An 18721-nucleotide genomic window follows, 5' to 3' on the forward strand; every position below is an offset into this window, starting at 1 on the left:
CGGAATGAGCCACAACTACAGACCCGGAAATCTCGCATTAGTGTGACACACGGTAGTCTAAGTTAATTGTTTGAGAGAACTAACCGACTTCCTTGCTTTTGTTCTGTCCTCCAGTCCATGCCAAGGCATAGCCTGGAGACACAAGAGATGTCAGATTTTACGAACAACACTATAATCACATATCTTGATAAGTTTGCAAGTAAAGTGAAGAGTCCGCGGTATCTTCTGCGCAAGCCATTGTATGACATTGATCCAATTTCCAACTATTGAAGAAGTCGCACCATGGGGCCGTGCCATCCGTCCTGCTGGAATTTCTGGGATTGATAAGGTGTTCAGGCTTACAGGAGCCTAGGCTCGAGTGGCCTAAATATTATATCTCTCGGTCGGTGGACATAGACTGCATGCTGCGCCTCAAATTCAGCATCTGCGACCGTGTTGCACTGCCTTGCATTCCCGCTTTGTCCCTCCGCAACATGTTGGCGAAGCAGATCCGGTCATCAACCACTTTTGCAGTCATTGTGGTCTGCGTGGCGGTTTTTACTGATATCTTCCTCTATGGACTAGTCGTGCCTATGCTGCCATTTGCCCTCGCCGAGCGCGTGGGTCTCTCGGATGCCGATATTCAGCGTTGGAATTCCATATTACTTGCCAGTTACGGGGCATCCATCATGCTGGGCTCATGTATGTGCATCCATTGTCAGTAGAACCTCACTGCATGCACATACTTATTGATTTATGGTCACAGTGCTATTCGGCTGGATGGGCGACCGAACTCGTACGAAGCAGCTGCCATTTTTGCTCGGGGTCGTGGTTATGGGGGGTGCTACACTGCTCTTTTCACTTACCAGCTCATTGGCTCTGATCCTTCTCGCTCGAATTCTACAGGGCTGCTCCACTGCCATAGTATTTACCATCGGCTTTAGTCTGATGCTGGACACAGTTGGTGAGCAACACATAGGACGTGCCATCGGCTTTACGAGCATGAGTCTCAGCGTTGGCTTATTCGCAGGGCCCATCGTGGGTGGACTTTTATATGATCTGGCGGGATACTTCGCCGTCTTTGTCCCAGCCTTCGTGCTTGTAGTACTGGAGTTTGTGCTACGGGTGCTTCTCATCACGCCGTCGCATGAGATTGATGTCAAGCAAGACCTCTTCGACGAGGAGGGGCGTCCGCTAATGTCAAATGTGGCACGCGCTCCTGTCACGGGCTCTCCAAGAAAGCCTGCACTGTTATACTTGATATGCATGCCTAGGTTTCTCGTGGCAATGGTGGGAATGTTCATGCTGAACTCGTTCATGACTGCCTTGGAGGCCGTACTGCCCGTGTATCTCCCTGAGATTTTCCCTTACCGGTCAACAGACATTGCCATTGTATTTCTGTCTAATACCCTGCCTATTATCTGCTCTCCGCTGGGCGGATCTGTGGTGGATCGCTTGGGTCCGTTCTGGCCGGCGATTTTGGGCTTTTCCTTGATTACCCCGAGCCTTATGCTGCTCTCGCTGATACTTGAGCCGACTGGAGTAATGTCAGTGTTGCTCCGGCTGTTCTTATTCCTTTTCGGTTGTGGGGTATCTCTTGCCATGCCTGCGATGATGACAGAGATTACCTTAGCGAAAGACGACATGGAGAGGGGACGTCCGGGGATTTTTGGGGATGGAGGGGTGTCTTCGCAAGCTTACGGTCTAAGTAACGCCGCATTTGCTGCTGGAACACTGGCTGGGCCTCTGTATGCCGGGTATATTCGGGAGGCTCTGAGTTGGGCTACCATGGCCATCTCACTAGGAACCTTCAGTGCCTTGATGATGATTCTCGCTATTGCATTCACTCCCATGAAAAGGTCGACTGCTACGGCGCGCTCGAATTCTGGAGTCATCTAAACAACGGTGTGATATTAAAAACTACCTAGAAGAGGCATCTTGCATTATACTTAAACGAAGGCTGATAACATGCTTAGTTCATCTTGGCGGGCATAGTTACTGGATAGTCATCTGACTCGACGATATCTGAAAAGAAAAGCCCATGCGCCCTGCGCACTACATCCAGTATTTCGATGACAGTCAGGCTTTCCATCCACGGCATGACTGCACTTTCCTGGCGTTCATCTCGGACACAACGGGCGACCTCGTCCGCTTCGAAGCAAAGCCCATGTGCGCCCCCTGGAACACGATACTCGAATTCTTCCGCTTCACCTATAATACCAAACTGCTGCACTCTTTTGATGATCCGGTACTTGGACGGACACCAAGAGTGGCCATAGATCTGGATCTCCCCTCTGTCCCCCTGGATCCGTACTACCGGGGTGTGACCATCGGGGTCCGCCATGGCGCGTAGGCTAGAACTGGCAACCGCCTGCACCGACACAGGCGACGGACTTGTGACAGGGAAGGCCATAAGAATGGTTGTCGATTCATCCACCCCGGCGCCGAGAAGGGGTGTTGTTGCTGATAGGATGCTGCTGGGCTTGGGATCGGGCCTGGGAGCGAGGGTCTGCATGATCCAGTGGATTGGATATACGCCCACTAAAGTCCAGCCGTCTTTAGTATCGCTCTGCGCTTAGAGGTTAAGCATCACGTACGATCTAGTAACGCGCCCCCAGCCAACTCCTTCTTGGTAAGATAGCTGTCCTTGAACTCCTTCAAAGCGTTCGTTCCGATCGAGTTGTCGGCGAAGATCCGAATAACGGGCCCAATGGCACCATTCTGGACTTCTTGCCTAATCTGAGCCGAGATTTGGAGGAAGCGTGTCCACATGGCTTCCATGAGGAAACGTGCACGCGCACGAGCGGTTTCGACGAGACGATGTGCCTGTCCAGCCGTCACAGTAAATGGCTTCTCGCAGAGAACATGCTTTCCGGCCTGCAGCCCGAGCATAGCGTTCTGGTAGTGATGGGAATGTGGGGAGGCGACGTAGACGACATCTACGCAGGGGTCCGCCACCAGAGCGTCGTAGCTACCATACGCAATGCAGGACGACGGCGCTCCGACCTTGTTGATGAAGCGACTAGCGATCTCGCTGGATCGCGAAGATGCCACCGCCACCAATAAATGCGACACATCAGTAACACCTCGCGAGGCGGGATCAACGAGAAGGTCTTTTGCAAATGCTACATGGCGGATTAGCCGGTAAGAATCACAGCACTATTTGCCAGGTGTAATACTTTCAGCAATGCTTCCTGTGGCTATCAGAAGTCAACAGTCTGGTAAACCTCTCCACGGACAAGGTAATGTAAGCAAGGCACATACCGATAATACCCCAACGGATGCAGAATGGCACGGGCGCAGAATGGGAACTCATGTCGTTGAGTAGGTAAATGACCGACCTCACTCTACCACATAATCCAAGGATGGGCATAAATCCGATCAAAACTTGTGGGGGATGAATAGAACCTGTCCATTTAGCACTTTACTGCAGTCCAAGTCACCTCAAGCTCGGGAATCTAAATCTGTGCCAATCTTGCCCGCCCGCATTCAGTCCAAAAAACACTTGGGCAACCACTCTATGGTGTGACAAGCGTCGGACAGACTGACACACCATTCTGTCATGACAGCCATAAGGGAGGGGTTTGTGTTACATGTCATAACAGCACGAGGGCTGAGGATGTCAGCCAGGGATGTCCGGGAATTTGAAATGTGTCTGGCAGTGACCTTCACGATTCAGGACTTCACCGAAAACAAGACCTTTCGGAAACCGACGTTCGAGCGTCCTCTGATTGTGCACATGACAGCCGTCAAGCAGCAAAGATAGAGAAAAAGGCGCAAGGAAAGTGTGACTAATCATATACGGTGTAGCAAGACTCCCAGATATCTAATGGCCTTACCTCAAACTTTTAGAATATAATTGCTTGAGTCAGATGAAAAAATACAAACTTCCCTCAGCAAGAGTCGGTTCCTAGATGCTTGACGTTGCCATGCCGGGGGCGAGCATACCCACTTTCCAGCCAACAGTCACCGGCCAGGAGCTGGAGGCCATACAAGAGGTACTCGATAGCCGAACTTTGATGGGGAAAGGGAACTACACGGCATTGTGCCAGCGATGGCTTGAATCAAGCATGCCACATGGCAAGGCCTTTGTGTTGAGCTCGTGCACTTCGGCCTTGGAAATTGCGGCCCTCCTAGCCGATCTGCGGCCAGGGGATGAAGTGATTGTACCAAGCTATACGTACGTGTCGACAGTCAATGCCTTTGTTGTCCATGGGGCGCTACCGGTCTTTGTTGATGTGGAAGAGACGACCATGAATATCGATGCGCAGAAAATCGAGGATGCCATCACGCCTCGGACCAAGGCCATTGTGCCGGTGCACTATGCTGGAATCGCCTGCGACATGGACACAATTCGAGATATTGCTAACCGACATGAGCTCCTCGTGATTGAGGATGCCGCCATGGCCTGCGGCAGCCTGTATCGAGGACGTGCGTTGGGAACCATGGGACACCTGGGTTGCATCAGTTTCCAAGAGAAGAAAGTATTCACTAGTGGCGGCCAGGGAGGTGCATTACTCGTCAACCAGGACGCACTTGTGGCGCGGGCTGAGATCCTATACGAACACGGCACGAACCGGGCTCAATTCCTGCGTGTAGAAGTGGATATCTATCGTTGGCTGGATGTCGGGATTAACGCAACCCTGAGTGAGATCCAAGCAGCCTTTCTCTACGCCCAGTTTCAAGCCGCACCAGAGATTCTTTCACACCGTCGACGTCTCTGGTCTCGCTATCACAGATGCCTGGCCCCTCTGGCCCATGCGGGCATCATCCGGCTACCCCACCCGGCTGCAGAGGCGTACCATAACGCAGCCATCTTTTGGGTTCGGTTGGCTGATGCCTCGGACCGACCTGTTTTCATCGAGTATATGGCCGGCGCACACATTCAGACACAGGCCCAGTTCGTGCCGTTACACTCTTCTCCGTTCGGCAAACGGGTGGGACGCTTTCATGGCGAAGATCTGGTGACCACACGCGCCGCAGAGGAAATTGTCTTGTTACCACTCTACTCGGAGCTTACGGAAAGGCAACAGGACCTCGTCATTCAGCGCGTTTGGGGATTCTGGCGGGAAGCGACGACAATCCCGACATTTGAAGACCTCCAGAAGGCTGAATTAATTGGTTCTTAGGCGATATTGTTGCTTTGGGGATGTAACTAGCACTGTTTTCCTCCAAAGTTTGAAACAGAAGGGGCGCGTTGCCAGCAGCAATGGTGGGCTCAAGTCGGTTAAACCCTCCCGAATATAATTCGCGAATACGGAAGGTAGGTTCAATATTCGACAGCCCTGGGATCAAAATGGAGTTGCATTACAGGTAGTAAAGGGTGGTCGAGAAAAGCATTCTTTACATTCGGGACGAGTCTTAACGACGCCCCCTGGGTCACGCACTGAGTCTGCTAATATGACATTCCATCCGGGCATTCTTAAGAGCGTCTTTCTACCGGGTGGTTGTCTTTGCTGGTGGTGCGCGTAACAGTAAATCCCAAGACCTTGCAGAGCGCCTTCAGCCCATGGCCGAGAATGTACAGCCCCAGACTGATGAAGTTAAACCACACCAGGGCGATAAAGTAGACGACTGCCTGAGGCGGGATCCATCGAAATAGTTGTGTCGGATCAAAGCCAGCCTTTTCCTTGAAGTCATTAATTTCAGCCAGGGCCGTCGTCGTCTGGGGCTGATCGGATACCGGCTGAGTGTGCCAATTTTCCGATAAGTTGGGGTCGTTGTAAATCACGGTCGCCATGACGCCGCCAAAGAAGGTCAACAGAAGCAGGAGGAGGCCTTTGCTCAGCAGCTCGTACAGCCATGTGCTGCAGAAAGAGAAGAAAATGAGCGCGCCCCGTCGAGAACCGTTGTCTGCTGTTGCAAGGAGATGCGCGATGGTTCTCCCCTCTGTGGGGGCGACAGGCTGAAGGCAGACCAGCAATCGGCAGACGAGAAAGGTGAGCAAGCTGATGGAGGCGGCCTGCGCGGTGAATGTGGATTCTGTATTGAGAACATTGATGGCGGTCAAACACAACGCTGTGATGGCCCACGAGGCTAGAAAGCCAACAGCGAGAAAGGTGGAGATCTGTCCATTGAGGCGGGAGAGGGCAGCCATAACAAGATAGCAAACAGTATAATTCGTAGTTGGGGTGAAGTCGACCTTTCTCACCCTCTGAAACCGGAGATTCCGAGTCTTATATTCTACAGTTGATGCTTGGCAAACCATTCTAAATACTTTGGACCCTTGGGCCCTTAATGAGCCGGACAGCGATAGCGTTGACAGGGCCATCGCCTATTCCCGAAATAGGGGAAGACGAGGCTATTCCAGGCCGAAGGTGGAAGGCGGACGCTGCTCAAGTGAGACACGCCCCACTGTTCGCCTTTCATCTCCTGTCGGAGTGGAAAACCCCTTCATCTCCGGGTACCTGGCAAGTGCTAAATAGGTAGATGTCCAGTGGCAGGCAGACATGGCTGCCTGTCGGGATCTATAATTAAGTAGCACGGTTCCAACCTGTCACAGTGAGTGAAAGGTAGCCAGCCAAAATTTTCGGCTCAGATTTTGCTACAGTCCGGCACCCGGGGACGTCAATGACAGTAAATTAAGTTATAAGAGCTGACATAGGAGGATGTGCTTTTGCACAAGGGCACTTATGGAGCATTCGTTGGGCTCTGAGTGATCCTTCCAGGGGCCATTTTGTGTTGAGCCGGGCAGAATCTCCTCTCTATGACAAGTTGCCAGGAGGGAACCGCATCAAAATGACGTTTGTCTTGATATAATCATGCGCCTATATAGGAATTGGCAGAGATAGATTCTATACAATGAAGACGTGTCTCCGTTCCCTCTGGAGTTGCCCTTCATTATTCCCTTCTGCCAACTCTTCGCGGGAGTCTCGGATAGACTCCTCGCCAAGACCTTTCCCTGTGCCCCAACAAAAGTCTGAAAAAAACTGATCAAAGGGACCCATGACTATGAGAATGGATGCTCATTAGGTCTTTCAAGCTGGAAAAAAATCCAGCAAACACTGATAAATGCCATTATTCCTCTCCATGCGGGTTTTCTCAAGGCGATAAGGGTTTTCTGTGTAGGATTCAGACCGGGAATCTACCGAGCATCGGAGAATCCTCGGAAGGCAAGATGAGAATGAAATGGATTGGATTATTCAGTGTCTGTCCAGAAAACCGAGAAGCCAGAATCAAGGAACGGAGGAATCGTGCCGGCTGGTTCCCTCGTGGCTGATTCCACGCACGTTCCATCCACCACGAACCATATCACACAACTCTATACAATATCCATCTCGCATTGAAGTACTTTATCACTATGCCGAATATTCACTGGACAATAGTCGGTATTGACACCCGATTACCGGCTGAAGTGGAAATCTTTGACATCTTTCTGGTCCTTCCCACATCAGCCCCCCGATCGATCGATGAGGAGGGGATATGGCCATCCATGGCCCAATAACTCAGGTTGATCGATGACGATGACCACAGAGCACCGTCATTGAGCGGGGAGCATAGTGGATTATTTCTGCCGACCAGGGCCAACCAGCGAAGCATTTGGGGGATCAGGCCAGGAACCAAACCCTGTTGCGTGTCTATTCTTTTGCCTCTCAAGCTTTCCGACAAGCCCCAGCAGGATCCACTCATGACGCCAGTCTTCCCATGTCTTCAACGCTCCCCAATAGTCCGCCCGCACCATCGCAGCCCACTGACCTGTACTTTGTAGATCTCGCGCATCAACTCTGCTCAATGACTGGTGCGGATGCGCTCGCTTACGCCGTCGCTGCAGTCTCTGATCCAGTCGGAGAAGCGGAGAGGGCGCCAGCATGTCGTCGTCATGGTCCATGCTGCTCCTTCACGGCAGTCATTGTTCTCCTATTCTTTATCGTACCCTACCCCTGTTGTTCACTAGCTGGTTCTTAAACATCCGGAACACCGGCTGGGGATCTGGGTGTCTCTCGTAGCCATTGCTTCCAGTTGAGTCGGCCATCCGCATCCCGTCAGCAGTAGCAATTTTATCATCCTCCGAACAAGCATATAGCATCTAATACCGTCACATCATGGACGACGGGGAGCCCAGGCGCCCACGGGCAACGGTATGTTCACACGCATTCCCCTGCAGCTGCACCAGGAGCTGATCGAAGGGTGTTCTACTCGCCTGAGCAGTCCGATGCGATCTCCCCTCGAGGAGAGAATCCTCCCACCTCACCTCTATCACCCACCCGCGGCCGTCGAGGAACTGCTGGTGACGCCGACTTTGTTTCTCCCACCCGCCGTGTGTCTGGTCGTGATGGCTCCGGAGCTGGAGTTCGTCGACGCAGTTCCGCCGCTTCCCGCCGCAGTGGTGGCAGTGGTATTCCCAGTTTGGCGCCACGCACCACGCTGGCTGAACGAACCCAAGGTCGCTTCACCATGGCTGGTCCCGATGAGACGCCTCAGCTGCGACTGGCCCATGAACCTTTTGTGCAACCCGGTTACGGCGATCTCAATCCATCCTACGAACAGCCCGCCAACTCCAAACCGGTCTGGGGTTTGGCGAAGCCGCTCCCTCGTGTCGTCCGACCGGGCATGGTGCCGACGAAGGAGGAGCTGTTGGAAGCCCGTCAAAACATTCAGCTGCCAGCCGAAAACTCACAGAAGTTGGGGCTGGAGGTCGACCCCAATGATCTGGAGCAAGGCCAAATCGAGAAGTCGGCTGACCCTCGTAAAATGGCGGCCCAGGTGGAAGATGCCCGGATCCAACGCGAGAACAATTTCATGAACAAGATTCTGAGTGGGGATGCCACCACAACGCGACAAGGCTCGCGCCTCTCGCGCACTTCGTCATCGCGCATCCGCCGTCCGTCTGCCTGGGATCTCCCGCCGGAGAACCTGTCAACAGTGCCCGAAGGCGAGACGCCGGCTCCCAGTGAGACCCATGAGGAACCCCCTCAGATGAGTAGTGAGGAGCCCTTGGAGCCCGTGCCGGAGGAGCCCGAGCTGCGCGCTGACGATGGCAAGGACGGGATGATGATGGACGACCTGCCCGACCTGGAGGAGATCGAGGCCGCCTATCCGGAGGACCTGCATCCGCTGGTGCAGGAGCTTGTGGAGGAGGAGGTGCACAACAACCACACCACCTGGTCCGTCATCCGCACCCATCACCGCGAAGCCCTGGCCGAGTCCCTGGGGGTCTTCGTGCAGCTGTTCGTCGGCTTTTGCGGCGATCTGGCAGTGACCGTGGCCGACGCCGGTAATCCCAACACCACCGACTGGGTCTGGGGGTTTGCTACCATGATGGCCATCTACGTCTCTGGTGGTGTGTCCGGTGCCCATCTCAATCCAACCATCACCATCATGCTCTGGTTCTACCGTGGCTTCCCCAAGAGCAAGATGCCCGAGTACTTTGCTGCACAGTTTTTGGGGGCCTTCATCGCCGCGCTCGCCGCGTACGGTCTCTACTACCACTCCATCCAACACTATCTCTTGACCAACTCCACCACGGGCATTATCACCAGCTTCGTGACCAGTCAGCGCGAGACCTGGATCGGTCCTGGCACTGCCTTCTTCACCGAATTCTTGGGCACGATGGTGCTGACGGTGGTGGTCCTGGCACTGGGTGACGATCAGAACGCACCCCCGGGAGCAGGTATGAACTCACTGATCGTGGGTCTCATGGTGACCTGCAATACGATGAGCTTTGCCTACCAGACGGGTGCCGCCTTGAATCCGAGTCGAGACTTTGGGCCGCGACTGGCCTTGCTGGCTCTCGGGTACGGCTCGTCGCTGTTCACCAATCCGTACTGGTTCTATGGGCCGTGGGCCGGATCACTTGCGGGCTCCTTCCTCGGTGCCTTCCTGTACGATTTCTTCATCTTCACGGGTGGTGAGTCGCCGGTTAACTATCCATGGGAACGGACACAGCGGGCGATGCGCAAGAGTCGGATGAAGTGGGGGAAGCGGTTGCATCTGTCGCGCCGAGACCGGGGAGAGAAGACTGTGCGTTAAATAGCGGTCGCGTAGATACATATGGAGTTTTGCATTGCCGGTTGATTCATTATATTGTCTGAGAAAGCTTCGCAACTTGCGTGAGGGATGAACCATGGTGTGTGTAGTTATAGGATACACTCAGAGTGACCGCATAGAGCGATAATGGTTGTACATAAGGATTGATGAATTTATTTTGATATAATATGGACAGTTGCATTCATCTTATATTCGGTGTTATAGTTACAGTTGTCAGGGTACCAGAAGTACTTTGTGCATGCATCCTAGTTGGCAGTTTCTATTCGCCTGTTTATTCTATTACGTAGCAGTAGTCCACAGTATATATATTGCCCCTGCGGCCACCCGATCGGTATCCCGAGCCAAATATCGGACCACTTCGGCAATAGACCGAGATGGGGGCGGATTGATAAGGTCTTGTTGACCAGATATTGATTGTTATCTGGCATCAGTTGTTCTTTCATCATCTGTGCCAACATGCCTGGTTGAGAGCGACTCCACTGCGAGTTGAAAATGACGTCACCAACCATTGCCTCCGAAACCATGAGAGACTTGGATATGATGCTCGGTGATGTCCAGGAAAGGCAACAGATGATAAATACAAAACAACAAGATATTTGGACACGCGGTCGGGAGAACACGGTTATTTAGCCCGTGGAGGACCCTACCACCTGGCCATGATTGTTAGTCCGACTCCTCCGCCCTCTTGCCAACCTCACCATCACCATCGCCATCGACATGAGCCAGGATGCAGGAGGACGCTATACAATGTCTCCCATTCGCAGGGTTACCTCATCGGTAGCCTGGGGCTGGTATGCCATCTCACTCAGCTGGGGTGGGATAGCGGTACTGCTGCACCAGACCCCAAACCAGTTCACCGGCCTCACGACCATCGGAACCATCGTCTTCATCGCCAACCTCGTTATATACACCACAGTTACCCTCTGTCTCCTATTCGAGGCTGTCCGACCACAGAAGGCCCCTAAGCCCCTGGAAGAATCGCCCAGTTTTGCCGCCCGGTGGCTGCATATCAAGAAGCCCCAGGACCTGTATTTTGTCCCCGTTTCGCTGCTCGCCTTTGCGACCATCATCTTCTGCACCTCCTACTATGGCACCCCACATTGTGGCCGCTGGTTAATCCTCACCCTGAACGTCTTCTTCTGGGTCTACACTGGCGTCTCGCTATTGCTCTCTATTCTCTTGGGTTGGTGGATTCCGTATACGGGCACCAACCATGGCGACCACTTTGCCATTGTGAACATCCTACCCTACTTCCCACCGATGCTCAGTGGCACCATGGCCGGCGTGTTGGCCCCGAACCAGGCCCCCGCTCAGGCGGTGCCCATGCTTGTAGGCGGCACCACCATGCAAGGATTCGGATTCCTCATGTTCCTGGTCGTTCTGGTGCAGAGTCTGACGGAGATTTCCAGCGAGGGTCTCCCGGTGCCAAATTTCCGACCGGAGATGTTCATCGCAGTGGGCCCGCCCAGTTTCACAATCATCGCCATGATCAGCATGGCGGACGCTGCGGTGGAAAAACTCCCAACCCAATATATCAGCGCCGCAACGAGTGTGCGCACCGCGGATGTCCTGCTCATTGTTGCTGTGGCCGCGTCGGTATTTTTATGGATCTTGGCCTTCTTTCTCTTCTGCATGGCGGCACTAAGCATGCTGGAGGCTCTCTGGCACCACACCATTCGCTTTGAGCTCATCTGGTGGTGCATGGTCTTTCCCATCACTGGCTTCGTTCTGGCGACGATCGACTTGGGGGAGTATTTGGCTTCACCGGCGATTGAGTGGGTCGGGACGGGGATGACCATCTTTCAGGTGTGTTTATGGTTAACCATCACGGTCTGCCAACTATTCAAATGGATGTATAAAAAGGAGTTCTAGCTTACTCATGCGGCATATACCCTTGACGGATTGGTTATTACCCACTAGAGAATAGATAGAAAGTAAAGTGACATAGCTGGCTATGTCCTTGGCGTTTGCGGTCACTACTGTCTTTAGAGAAATTCCTAATAACAAGACCATGCTCTATCTCATGGACACTAAATCATGCTTTGTAGTCAATTCGGTAGCTGCGAATTTATTGTCGGGTTCACTGGAAGAATTGCAACTTCCTCGCATCGCTGCCGACTATCGATGCTTCCTGTTGCTACGGCCCGTCGCTGGCCATTCTCGTCTTCGGTCCACTTGAGTGGCCCTTGCGGGAATGCCTCCTTACCGGAGATGGTCCATTGTAGAGCCTGCCGTATGCCTTCGTCCAAATCCGGCAGCATCCCATTCGTGAACTGGAAACCTCCTCCGAACTGGCTTGGGATGTCCTTGTGTTCGATGTATTCTGCCATGGTCGCGTATGCATCCGCGGGCCTGGTGATGACCAGCTTGTCCGCCGTCATGGGGTCGACAAAGTTCTTCATGAAAGCCCAGATCTTGGCAAAGTAGAAGGGCGCATTACCCACCTAAAAAAGAGTCAACATCGATCTCAGTCACGGTGTAAATATTTCTTACAATAATCCGATCAATGGTCTCTGGATAGCAGGTCGACAGGATCCAGCTGATATCGCGTGCAAAATCCCGCAAATCCCAGGCTTGCTTCAGCGAGATGGCAGAGGCATCGACGATGTAGATTGACTTGGTGACGGGGATGGTCGGGTCAGGCCGGTCGCTCATGGCTGTACAAAGCGGGAGCACGAATCGAGTTAGGCTATCAAAATGTATTGCTGCGCGTTGTTCCATGTCCGGAATGATTGGGTTCGATAAAATCATTTCAGTTTGCCTTGAAATGTCACGCGTCTTCCTCCAGGCTGCCATAGTCGATGCCTTCAAATGAGCGACATCAAGCGCCATGATAGGTCGCCCTCGGCGGTCCCGTCGTCCCGTCCAGTGAGGATACTAGCCCTCGTGTGAGATGGTTTGCATGCGACTCGTCGGGATTTCAGCATACCAGCTTTCGTGTCTCCTCATAATCATTCACGGAGATCAGATCATATAGACGGAGAACCTGTCTATCAGCCTGAAACTGAGCTGCCTCTTGCAATTGCTTTAGGGCGTCCTTTGGGTCCCTGCGACGGGCCTCCAAATATCGTCTATACATGCCAGTCAGTATGGTCTCAATGAAAAGGGATGATTTGCTCACAAAAGGGTAGTGTTGTCAGTGATCCCATCTTCCACATCCCCAGCCTGCAACCCCTCCCGACGCCCCAATAGGCCTTCTGCAGAACAGCACCCCTTGAAAATCTCTAGCACGGTCGACTGGTCTGCAGATAACTCTCCCATATTGAGGTACGAAAAGAGTGAAATGCCAGGAGGTCAGAGAAGTGACCAGATCTATGGCGTTGCAGGATAAGGGTGCCGCTTCAAGGCTTTTGTCATTGCAGTGTCACGGTGACATTCACAGAGCTGAGTGGCTGGGGGCGCGGCTGAAAAGAGTCACGGCCTTAGCGGCATGCAGCCGGATGATGTGTGATTGCTCGCACGCCCCCAATATTCTGGTTAAATTTAGTTGTCTGAGATATGAGGGGTGGATTTCCACTCTATGAACCCACAAAGCACATTGTCAAAGCCAGTTGTCGGGTTTCGCTTCCCGCCGTCTTACCCTTCCCTCGGGAACATCAAGGATGTTAGCGTCGTGAGAGATGAAGTTTAAATCCCATAATGATGGCTTCACTTGCCGATCTTCCGGTGCCAGGTTTCCCTCACCAACTGCCGCAATCTTATTGGTCCTTGCAAGGCAATCAACCCGAAATTAGATGCAATTAAATGTATGTAATCAATGACTTACACTTTTGAGCTTATTCCTTGAATGAGCCGAGCCTGGGTCAACCTTTCAACGTAATCCATAACACGAACTGCACTCTCAACGATCTTCATCTTTGCCCCAATTAGACTCGAAGAATGAAGGATCCAAGTGGATTTTGAGTGGATTCTCCAATCCTGGCACACCTCATCGCGACGCAACTCTGGTTGATGGTTCACAGATCTCCACTGCCCGCAAGGCATTGATTGGCCCATGCCTACAATGATCCCCTTCAGATCAGATCGTGCTTCCCGCTCAGATGAACGCCTGTTCTCGTATACAGATATATCCTTGCTGGCAACGTATGAAATCAAACAATTACGCCGAGTTGCCTCATTATGAAGCTGCGAGTTCTTTTTCCGGAAAAATGGGCTCGTCGGTCCATGGTATTGAATTTAAAGACAACCATGCCAGTCTTGTAGAACTGTCTTATTTTGGCCTCTCACTATCCCTGCATTATATGCAGAGCCACTTGAATGTTCAGTGTTCGGAGATTTATTCGCTTCATACAATGATGGCACTTCCACATTTATTCCCCGATGATACCTCTGACCCGGTTCCTCGTGCCTCACGGGATCTTCAAGGATTCTGCAGAGATTATCCTCTGCGACGTCATAAGTTTGAGGACTGGGCCAATACAGGATCTCAGCAATGCCGAGACGATTGGGAGCAGTATATCGGGCCGATAGAGCGCTGGGGATGCTGTAACCCGTGGGAGGGTCACTTCTCCGCGGTCGTCTTGCCCTTTTGTCGGCCCGATTGCATTGCCATCATTAGCTACTGTTTCGAATGTGAGATTTCAATGACACGCTAAGCCACAACTGTTTCGCCAAAGCTCACACGTAATAGACGCATTCATGTACGATAATGTGGTTGAATCAGCCGCCAAATCCACAGTATGCCCTACAGCGAAGTTGACTCCAGAGAGTCGCCCAGACCTAACCAACTATAGTTAAACAATAACACGGATGATATTGCTCTCGATGAGACAGAGTACCGAACCGTGCGATCGGTCACTGGAGCCAAACAGATCCAGTCTAAAATGCTACTCGACCTCCTGTCGATTGACACTGCATGCGCTGAGGTTGTTATTGACTCCTGGAAGACGATGATCAACACAACCGCCGAGCAGGACAAGACCCGCGCCTTTGAGAACCTGGAGGAATACGTGGACTACCGAATTGTTGACACGGGTGCACCGTAAGAAGTCCCTACTGATTCAAACTTACGCTGCTCTAACCAAAATTACAGGTTTGTGGACACAGTGATGCGTTTTGGAATGGGCCTTCTCCTCACGCCCGAAGAAGAGGAGCTTGTCGCTCCTATTGTCAAGCCGTGCTATGCTGCCCTGGGACTCGCCAATGACTACTTCTCCTTTGATATCGAGTGGGAAGAGTTTCATAAGCCAGAATCAAATCAAACCGCCTTGACGAATGCCGTCTGGTTATTCATGCAATGGCACCAGGTGAATGAAGAGGAAGCCAAACAGCTTGTCCGGCAAGTCACAAACGACTACGAGAGGGGGTACCAGCAACGAGTACAAGAATTTATGGCTGGCCAAGGAAAGTCCAACGCCAAGCTGCAATTGTATCTCACTGCGTTGGGATGCCAAATTCCAGGGAACGTCGCTTGGAGTCTACGATGTCCTCGGTACCACCCCTGGCTATGTGAGGAAGGCAGTGCCCTGTTGCAAGCATCGATGAAAGAGGCTCGCGACTTGCCTAACATAGGTAAACGACGGAGCGTCTCGGGAGATAGTATCTCGTCTATGTCCTCCCTCTGGACTGGAGCAAGTGATCGTTCTGCACGATCATCAGTTTCATCAGCTCCTTCTGTCGACGACAGGGAAAAGGAGACCGACCGGGTTATACTCGGAACAGAGGTATGAGCGTTGTGCAATGTAACCTCTTATTGATGGAAATTTTCTAACAGTCTATAAAGCACCTCAATGGTCCAGCAGAGTATATTGCCTCTCTACCCTCCAAAGGTGTTCGCGAGGCCTTTATCGACGCGCTGAACGTGTGGCTTGCTCTCCCGGATCGCTTCGTAAGCGTCATAAAGACCATTGCAAAGACTTTACATAATGCCTCTCTGATGTGAGTGATTGCATTAAAAGGTTTACCCCAAACGCCACTCTGCTAACGAAATATCCTCCTGCGTAGGTTGGATGACATTGAAGACGGATCGCCTCTGCGTCGGGGCCAGCCCGCGACACACACCGTCTTTGGACAGGCGCTGACAATCAACTCCGCTAACTTTGTCCTGATTCAGGCTATGGATCAAGTGAGGCTGTTGGAGGACTCGCGTTGTGTGGACATCTTCGTCGAAGAGATGCGTAATCTGTTCGTTGGTCAGAGTTTCGATCTGTACTGGACACGGCAGGGCGAGTGTCCGTCGGAGGACGAATACCGGGAGATGATACGTCAAAGTAAATCCAGGCTTTTCCATCTCATCATTTCCTATCACAAACTTGGTACTGACTGGTATTCAGAAACTGGTGGTCTCTTCCGGCTATTATCTCGGTTGATGATGCAAAAGGCGACGTCAAAGAAGAACCGGTAGGAAGCGCGGATGCCTTGATGAAAGACTATACTAATCTTACCCGACACAATAGATACCTCCCATTGGAACCTCTTGTCGACCTTATGGGGGAATATTTCCAAATCCGAGATGATTACAAGAACCTTACTGAAGAGGTCAGTTCACCAACACAGTACAGCTAGACATTAAAATTGACACAAAAGCGCAGTACACCGGACAAAAGGGTTTTTGCGAGGATCTAGATGAGGGGAAGTTCTCGTTTCCCCTGATTCATGCCAATAAGTCATTGCCTGAATCATCGGATATTCGGTATATTCTACAGCACGGCCGCCAGTCGGGCAGACTTGATATCGTGCAGAAGCAACTGGTATTGGACTATCTCCACGAGAGCGGAAGCATGGGACACACGCAAGAAGCACTTCGAGGCCTGATGGGTGAAATCCGGCATCGGATCGACGAGGTGGAAAAGGAATCGGGCTGCCCGAACTGGGTTCTGAGACTCCTTGTTCACCGACTGGAAGTCTGATATTGTATAGACCGATGGATGAAAGTCACGACAGTAATGTGGGATTTGGCGTTTATCTTACCATTGGGGCCGTGATGGCTAGTATGAAATGCTTAGGTGGTCTTGTCCATTTGAACATTTACAGTATATAGAATCTCTGTGTTATTAGATGTGTGCTATGAGCAATGAGTTATCCGCTGCACCGCGCCCTGCTTACAGATGCGGGACATAATCTGACCAGCTAACCGTCTGAAAGGCACTGGCAGGCAAACTGCGCAGTCCGATAAAGTCCTCCGTAAGAACGTACGCTCGACCCACGCAATAGGCTGCACAAAGAACAGAAGTAGGAAATAGCACACGGAGAGGAACCTCCCTCTTGGGATTGCGATACGGATCGATGTTTCTCAACTTGGCTGCTAAGTTTCGCAGAAACGACCGCTGCCGGGATGGGTTAGTCGAGGTCTTTATTGTCGACAAGGGCAGAACCATTCGCCGCTTATACTCCCTGGGCAGCAGAATCTTGTCGCAATAACCGGCATGCAGTCCACCGATGACGGTGAATACCAGGTTGTATATACTAGCGATACGCCACAAAAGATGTTCGACGGGGGAAGGAAAGTGGAAATTCCAGGCAAGCATGAACATTGAGCCGAATACAAGCAGCACTGGGGTAGCAATGCAATCGGCCTTCAGGTCGGTGACGGGAAAGTTGTCACTGACAATGCGATCGCGTGGTTTTGCGGTCATTGGGCGTGAAAACATCGGAATGTGCATTTTTCGCAGGATTTCTGTGTAGTAATGCCAGTGCACTGCGCAAAAGGAGACATCGTCACACACAAAGTCCAGGGGTGTCTCGTGCCATTCTTGCGAAGGATAAGGGCAATGCTAATCCGAAACGAGATACTGTTAACGCACATCACTGGCTAGAGTAGAGTCAAACATACCTGTTCCCGAATGATATTGATATCGGTATTTACGTCAAGAGTCAGGGTACTCGAGATGTCCGATGGCTTAAAGCGCCAGCAGAAAGACGTCACAAGAAATACCACTACAAATGAGATAGTAGTGAGCTCCAAGGTCGTCAGGGCCAGTCCCTGAGCTACACGCATGGCACAGTTGACGAGCAACCACAGTGCCTGGCATACCGCGATCACACTGGAAACTCAAATAAGCGGAAGGCAAACGCTCTCGAGCAAGCTGGAGACGTACCGAGAGAAGGCGTCAGATTTGTTTCGATCGTTGATGTCGTCTTCACCTATCATAGGGTAATCGACGTAGCCCTTCTCAATGAGGAATTGAAGCTGCTTCGCGTTTACTGGGAATGGCCTATCGGTTCCCGGGCCATCGACCAAGAAACCCCCCATATCCGCATAGAAGGCATGAGTTAAAGTCCAACGGGGACGCTTGGTGGTCTTCGTTGTCAATAGTCGCTCGAATCCCTGGCGAGGGTATTAGCCACGTTTATTGTTCTGGGCAGACCAGTACAGAATGATCTCGAGACCTTGACAGACGCTCGCGCCGAGGACCACTGCCCTAGCGCCAGCATAAGCAGAAATTCGGGGCCCAAAAGTCCCAGAGAGGCCAAATGCAGTCGGTCGCGTAGGCCATGATACCATCGGTCGGAGCGGGCAGGGATGTTGGGCATGACAGCCGTCCAGCAACATAGTACAATAGTCAGTAGACAGCTCGAGAGAATGGACCAGGTGCCCCGCCCATCGGGCTCGTCAATCCAGCCATCAACTATAGCTGTGGTAGAGGTAGAATTTGTTGACATGGGAAGCATGGCCCGGACTGAACTGGACTGCCTGTCAGTTCTTCCGGGGGGAGATAGGCTGCCCATATAGCCAGCCTACCACGCGCTGACTGCTTGGAGGTTATGCAGGCACCACCAAATCTTCCCTGGCGGAGATATGAGTGGCCAGGATATC

General features: G+C 52.1%; 9 protein-coding genes across 9 annotated transcripts; 5 read left to right on the plus strand and 4 right to left on the minus strand.

The window, feature by feature from the left end:
- Positions 1 to 401: 401 nt before the first annotated feature.
- Positions 402 to 1878, plus strand: AtWU_09336 (MFS transporter; the record flags this gene model as incomplete). The annotated part of the gene is made up of 2 exons (XM_035504442.1): positions 402 to 681; positions 746 to 1878. The coding sequence occupies 2 exons, from the start codon at positions 402 to 404 to the stop codon at positions 1876 to 1878; spliced, it is 1413 nt and encodes a 470-aa protein (XP_035360335.1).
- A 73-nt stretch (positions 1879 to 1951) lies between these two features.
- AtWU_09337 (Gfo/Idh/MocA family protein) lies at positions 1952 to 3295 on the minus strand (the record flags this gene model as incomplete). Its single annotated transcript, XM_035504443.1, has 4 exons — positions 1952 to 2520; positions 2577 to 3104; positions 3159 to 3179; positions 3244 to 3295. The coding sequence occupies 4 exons, from the start codon at positions 3293 to 3295 to the stop codon at positions 1952 to 1954; spliced, it is 1170 nt and encodes a 389-aa protein (XP_035360336.1).
- A 613-nt stretch (positions 3296 to 3908) lies between these two features.
- Positions 3909 to 5108, plus strand: AtWU_09338 (TDP-4-keto-6-deoxy-D-glucose transaminase; the record flags this gene model as incomplete). Its single annotated transcript, XM_035504444.1, has 1 exon — positions 3909 to 5108. The coding sequence occupies one exon, from the start codon at positions 3909 to 3911 to the stop codon at positions 5106 to 5108; it is 1200 nt and encodes a 399-aa protein (XP_035360337.1).
- Positions 5109 to 5401: 293 nt separating this feature from the next.
- AtWU_09339 (alcohol dehydrogenase GroES-like domain family protein) lies at positions 5402 to 6187 on the minus strand (the record flags this gene model as incomplete). Its single annotated transcript, XM_035504445.1, has 1 exon — positions 5402 to 6187. The coding sequence occupies one exon, from the start codon at positions 6185 to 6187 to the stop codon at positions 5402 to 5404; it is 786 nt and encodes a 261-aa protein (XP_035360338.1).
- A 1834-nt stretch (positions 6188 to 8021) lies between these two features.
- AtWU_09340 (MIP/aquaporin family protein) lies at positions 8022 to 9948 on the plus strand (the record flags this gene model as incomplete). The annotated part of the gene is made up of 2 exons (XM_035504446.1): positions 8022 to 8057; positions 8128 to 9948. 2 exons carry the CDS (start codon positions 8022 to 8024, stop codon positions 9946 to 9948), a joined length of 1857 nt encoding a protein of 618 aa, XP_035360339.1.
- Positions 9949 to 10683: 735 nt separating this feature from the next.
- On the plus strand, positions 10684 to 11838 carry AtWU_09341 (tellurite-resistance/dicarboxylate transporter family protein; the record flags this gene model as incomplete). The annotated part of the gene is made up of 1 exon (XM_035504447.1): positions 10684 to 11838. The coding sequence occupies one exon, from the start codon at positions 10684 to 10686 to the stop codon at positions 11836 to 11838; it is 1155 nt and encodes a 384-aa protein (XP_035360340.1).
- Positions 11839 to 12014: 176 nt separating this feature from the next.
- On the minus strand, positions 12015 to 13227 carry AtWU_09342 (CRAL-TRIO domain-containing protein; the record flags this gene model as incomplete). Its single annotated transcript, XM_035504448.1, has 4 exons — positions 12015 to 12410; positions 12460 to 12843; positions 12896 to 13037; positions 13088 to 13227. The coding sequence occupies 4 exons, from the start codon at positions 13225 to 13227 to the stop codon at positions 12015 to 12017; spliced, it is 1062 nt and encodes a 353-aa protein (XP_035360341.1).
- Positions 13228 to 14258: 1031 nt separating this feature from the next.
- AtWU_09343 (bifunctional terpene synthase/polyprenyl synthetase family protein) lies at positions 14259 to 16814 on the plus strand (the record flags this gene model as incomplete). The annotated part of the gene is made up of 9 exons (XM_035504449.1): positions 14259 to 14538; positions 14597 to 14643; positions 14700 to 14947; positions 14999 to 15629; positions 15689 to 15843; positions 15910 to 16175; positions 16239 to 16305; positions 16362 to 16443; positions 16497 to 16814. 9 exons carry the CDS (start codon positions 14259 to 14261, stop codon positions 16812 to 16814), a joined length of 2094 nt encoding a protein of 697 aa, XP_035360342.1.
- A 192-nt stretch (positions 16815 to 17006) lies between these two features.
- On the minus strand, positions 17007 to 18438 carry AtWU_09344 (major facilitator superfamily protein; the record flags this gene model as incomplete). Its single annotated transcript, XM_035504450.1, has 4 exons — positions 17007 to 17678; positions 17738 to 17948; positions 18003 to 18232; positions 18295 to 18438. The coding sequence occupies 4 exons, from the start codon at positions 18436 to 18438 to the stop codon at positions 17007 to 17009; spliced, it is 1257 nt and encodes a 418-aa protein (XP_035360343.1).
- Between the last annotated feature and the right edge of the window lie 283 nt (positions 18439 to 18721).

This window comes from Aspergillus tubingensis (genome assembly GCF_013340325.1).
Source record: "Aspergillus tubingensis WU-2223L DNA, scaffold_11, whole genome shotgun sequence".
In the NCBI taxonomy this organism is placed as follows: Eukaryota; Fungi; Ascomycota; class Eurotiomycetes; order Eurotiales; family Aspergillaceae; genus Aspergillus; species Aspergillus tubingensis.